This window comes from Piliocolobus tephrosceles, chromosome 1, assembly GCF_002776525.5.
Source record: "Piliocolobus tephrosceles isolate RC106 chromosome 1, ASM277652v3, whole genome shotgun sequence".
Lineage (NCBI taxonomy): Eukaryota > Metazoa > Chordata > Mammalia > Primates > Cercopithecidae > Piliocolobus > Piliocolobus tephrosceles.
Genome location: NC_045434.1, coordinates 96,066,616 through 96,071,646, shown reverse-complemented (window position 1 = coordinate 96,071,646; position 5,031 = coordinate 96,066,616). Strand labels below are relative to the sequence as shown.

Below are 5,031 nucleotides of genomic sequence, written 5' to 3'. Positions count from 1 at the left end.
ACCATTTTAAAGATAAGAACTCTGAAGCTGAAAAATGTTAAATAACTTACCTAGAGTCACACAGCTAGTAAGTTGAAGAGTTTTGATTCAAACTCCTGCATGACAGTCTTGTGAGTTCATGACACTTTCTCTAATAATGTCTGCCACTATATATAACCATATTATATGTGGAAAGTGAAACAGGCAGAATAGATAGTTCTGCAATAGAGTCAAAAGAACAGTATACAGTTTGGTGAGTGACCCAAATGAGAAGGGTCTTTAACATGCAAGATTCTGAAGCTATCAGAGAGCATTAACAATTATCAAAAAAAAAAGGAAGTAAATATATTTTCTGAAATAGAATCCACCCAGCTTGGAAAATCAATTAAAACAAAAAGGGCAAAGTAATAGAGTCAGTGATAGGGAGGACAACTATATAAAAAGATGATTCCACGTTTTTGCTACTGTCAATAGCACAATGATGAACCTATAAGCACACGTGCCCCACTGTATATGAAATAAAAGTTGAAATTAAAAAAAATAGTAAAAGCATAAAAAGATGAAAGACATCCAGTGGGAGTAAAAATGACCCACCTGTTCATTTAACAAAGCTTTAAACTAACCTGTCAAGCTGATATTCACCAGTTTTTCAGTCTTGGAAAAACATTACAGGTCAAAAAGTCTAATTATGTAATGATTTTAGAAATCTCTACAGTATCCCTGATAGGCTCCTACCAGCCCTGCCTTGAACTTGAACACTCCAAACTTTTGTTCAGCTCAATTAAAAAATTCTTGATTATCTTAATTAAATTTTTTAATTCTTAATGGGTTTCAGTAACTAGGGGTGGCATCTAGGAGGCTGAAAGTTAAAATTCAGATTTTGGGCTCATTTTGAGTTGTGCACAGTAAGCAGAGCAGGAAGCACTGCCTTTACATTTCCAAGCAATCAGGGGGAAGGGCAAGAGGCAGGATAAGGCTTTTCCAGATGATTGGGGGTAGGACAGCTTTGGCCTGAGGCCTTGAATACCTGGTCCTTTGGCTTGGGTTCTTGGTCTATGCCCAGCCTACACAGAAGAAAGTGTCCTATTGGTGTAACCTTCATCTTTTACCCAGCAATCTCCCTCTGAAAGCATTCCTCAGGGCAGTCTGTACAGCCCTATTCCTTAGACTATAAACAATGGGGTTAAGGAGTGGGGTCACTACAGTATAGGTCATGGCAATCAGTTGATCTCTCTCAAGAGAGTAGCTGGCTTTGGGCCTCAAGTACATGAAGGAGGCACAGCCGTAGTGAATAATGACCACTGTGAGGTGCGAGGCACAAATGGAGAAGGCCTTCTTCTGCCCCTCAGCAGAGGGGATCTTCAGTATTGCTGCCAAGATGTAGGCGTAGGAGATGGTGATGAAGAAGAAGGAGACCAAGAGGACCAGAAGACTGAGGATGAGGATCCCCAGCTCACTCAGGCCTGTATCCCCACAGGCTAAGCTCAGCACTGGCGGCGTGTCACAAAAAAAGTGCTGGATTTCATGGGAGCTGCAGAATGAGAGGTGGAAAATAACTAGTGTCATTCCCAGTCCAAAGAGGTATCCAATCAGGAAGGAAGTAACAACCAGCTGGGCACAGAGGGTAGGATTCATGCGGCTGGCATAGTGCAGTGGGGCACAGATGGCCACATATCTGTCAAAGCCCATGGCAGCCAGAAGGAAGCAGTTAGTACAGGCCCATGAGGCAGAAAAGAACAACTGCGCAGCACAGCCCACATAGGAGATAGCCTGGTCTCCCATAGCCAGGCCAAAGAGCATCCTAGGGAGGATGCCCAAAGTGTAGCAGGTCTCGGAGAAGGATAGGAAGACAAGGAAGAGGTACATGGGGGTGTGCAGATGGCTATCCAGCCAAATGGCCATGATAATGAAGACATTGCTGGTCAGAGTGACGAGATACAGAGAGAGGAACAAGGCAAAGAGAAGGTGTTGCAACTCCCCAGAACCGGAGAAGCCCAAGAAGACAAAATCCCTCCAGGAGGTTATATTGGTTTGCCCCATTCTGAGAGATATATCCCTGATAGATTTGATGATTTCTTCCACCTTGCTAGTAGGTACCTGGCTTCTTTAAAAGGTGGATGATATGGATTCTTTTTCTCTTGTTCCTGTTGTAACTTAAAAAGGAAGCTCTGATTTAGACTCTACTCAAACTTCAAAAAAGTGTTTGTTAGACACAAATGTATGGGTCCATTCTCATATGACTGTATGTACATGTACATGTACACAGATACACAATCACAGACATTCATATGCACATACTTGTACACAAACATACATATGACTACATACACGCTGGTATATATATACTTTATAGCATTTACACATAATTATGCATATTTTACACATTCAAAACTATAAATTGTACATTTGATATTAATGGCCATATCCACAAATATATCAGGCATGCACATACACTACAAATACATATGTATTTAGAGTGTGAAAATTCATAGATACACACATCACATATAAAGATACACACACCACATATACATTTATATTGTCTTTATACATACACTGTCATGTGAAAATACACATATGGACACACCCATATTGCTTGTTAGAACTGTGTGGGCAGGTGGGGAGACTTGATCTTGATGGATTTTGTTTTATAGATCAGGCACAAAGACTAAGAGAGGTGAAGTGACTTTCCTGAAGTCACACAGAACCAGGATTAGAAAACAGGTATAGCGAGTCTTAACCTATCCTTATTTTCCCCACGCAATGATGACTCTCTTTAGAGACTATGGAACACACACTAATATGAACATAGAATAAGAAATAGCTTGTTCAACAACAATCTATACAACCCCTCTTCCAAGCCATTTTACCCTTTCCAAATTCCTTGGGCAGAGTGGGGCAGGCTCCTTTTACCTGTGAATCTATATTGAGCACTGCCAGGGCTCGAGGCAGGTTGTGCAGCAGGCATCTCTCAGCCCAAAATCAGGTACTGCTGCCTCCAAAAACTCTACTCTAAACCAAAGCGTAAGTCAAGGGAGGATTCTCCCCTTGCCTGAACAGGCTCACACTGACCTGAAGAGGCTCATAAAGCAAGTCCTGCCTTTTAGTTCCCATGCACTAGATTGCCTCCCAGTAGACTAGCCCACAGGAGAAAGACCTGAGATGCATTTTGGAATCTCCTATTCTGAGCAGTGTGATGTCTCCAAATGATACCAGGAAACCTTCTTCCACACCCCTAGTTCCAGGTGGTAAATAATATCTTCTTCCATCCAAACAGCTTCTTTCTCGGAGGACTCCCTAGTCCCAGTGGGTGTTGTCTCAGGAAGCGCATCTAATTGTGTTTTTGTGTCATTAGTTGGGAATATCCTTTTGGGGAAAGCAGAAAGAGGAATGTGAACAAGAGCATCATGATTTAAATGATAAACATGGTACCATGTGCTAAATATTACATTTTTTTCACAAGATCAATCTCTTTTAAAATTTACAGCAGCCTAGTGAGAAAGTGTTAATAGTTATACTTTATAGAAGTATAACTGAGCTTAATAGACTTTAAATAACCGGTCCAAAATTACAGAACTAAGGATTTATGCTTATAAATTTATACCATAAGATGTATAACTTAAAAATGAAACAAGAATTCAGCTGTTCCCCACTGTTGTCTCAAGAACTTGATATAACTACTTTGGATATGTGTCTGGTTTTGAAGTCATTCTGAAGAAAATTCTGATCTCTTTCAGGGTCAGTCTATTCCTGCATCCTCATTTGTCTATTCCATTTTTTTCTCAAATGCATCATTTTAAAAGCCACTTAACCTTATTTTCATCCTCTTCCTTTGTTTCAACTATGCTGCAATATCTGCATCCAGACATGTGATATATGTGAGATAATCTGATATAATCTTCACAATCTGAAGTTGATATTTCTACCTTCAGATTGTTCTGAAACCTTAAAATGTCCCAAAAGTCTACCTACAACTAGGTTAATCTGACTTGTCACTCTTAAAATGCATGTTTCTCTGATATACTAATGGTGTAACTAGTTGTGCCTTCAACATACATCTTCACTCTGACTGATTTAATAGAAACAACAATGGTAATTGGCAACATGTATTCATCACCAGATATCGACTAATTTCATTATATAAATTTAATAAAATATATAAGTATTATTATTATTCCTATTTTTCCGATAAGAAAACTGAGGCATGAAAAATATTAAATAACTTACCCAAGATAACACAGCCAATTGGTGATGCAGTGGCAAGTAGACTTAAGAAGACTTTCTTTTGTTTACCATACTATTCCCAGGATCCTGCTGTGGGGTTAGGAAGATCCAAAAGATGAGTTAGATGTTGGAATAAAATAACAATTGATTTTATAACTATTTTTCTTGCAATGTTGTTTTAGTTGTTGATCCAGGAATTCCAGCATGTATTTTTAACATAATCTACTTAACATTGAATTATTTCCAGTTAAATGTAGAAAATTTGCAATGTTTTAGTCCCAATTATGTAAACTTACTGATACGTTGTCGTAATTTTTGAACAGGCATATGCTATCATAAAGAAATTAAGAGAAAATTACGTTTGTGCATAATCTTTTATATTTAATCAATGTTTATCATTTTCAGTGTCTTCATTCTTTCTCGTATAATCAGATTTTAAGTTCCTTCACCTTTAAGGATTTATCTTAGTATTTCTTATGGTGTAGTTTTGCTAGCAATACCTTATCTACATTTTTATTTATTTGAAAATATCTTCACTTTTTCTTCATTTATATAATGTACTTTTGCTGGATATAAAATTACTAGTCATCAGGGTTTCTTTCTTTCGTCTTTCTATGCCATTTTCAATGTCTCTGTCTTCAAAAGTTTCTGTTGAGAATGCTATCATTAATTGTATCATTTTTCCACTCTTATGTAATGTGTCATTTTTCTCTTTTTGCTTTAATATTTTCTCTTTACTATACGAAATTTAACTAAAATGTACTTGAATGTACCTTATGTGTTTCTCTTACTTGTGGCTTATTGAACAACTTGAACTAGTATATTAAT

The 5,031-nt window shown here is 37.8% G+C and overlaps 1 protein-coding gene across 1 annotated transcript; it reads right to left on the bottom strand.

The window, feature by feature from the left end:
- Nucleotides 1-1,077: 1,077 nt before the first annotated feature.
- On the bottom strand, nt 1,078-2,019 carry LOC111543971 (olfactory receptor 10Z1). Its single transcript, XM_023214371.2, has one exon. It carries the CDS (start codon nt 2,017-2,019, stop codon nt 1,078-1,080), a length of 942 nt encoding a protein of 313 aa, XP_023070139.2.
- Nucleotides 2,020-5,031: the final 3,012 nt, after the last annotated feature.

What these genes read in the sequence shown, in the direction of transcription:
- LOC111543971 (XM_023214371.2), bottom strand. Translation starts at nt 2,019, where the DNA reads ATGGGGCAAACCAATATAACCTCCTGGAGGGATTTTGTCTTCTTGGGC.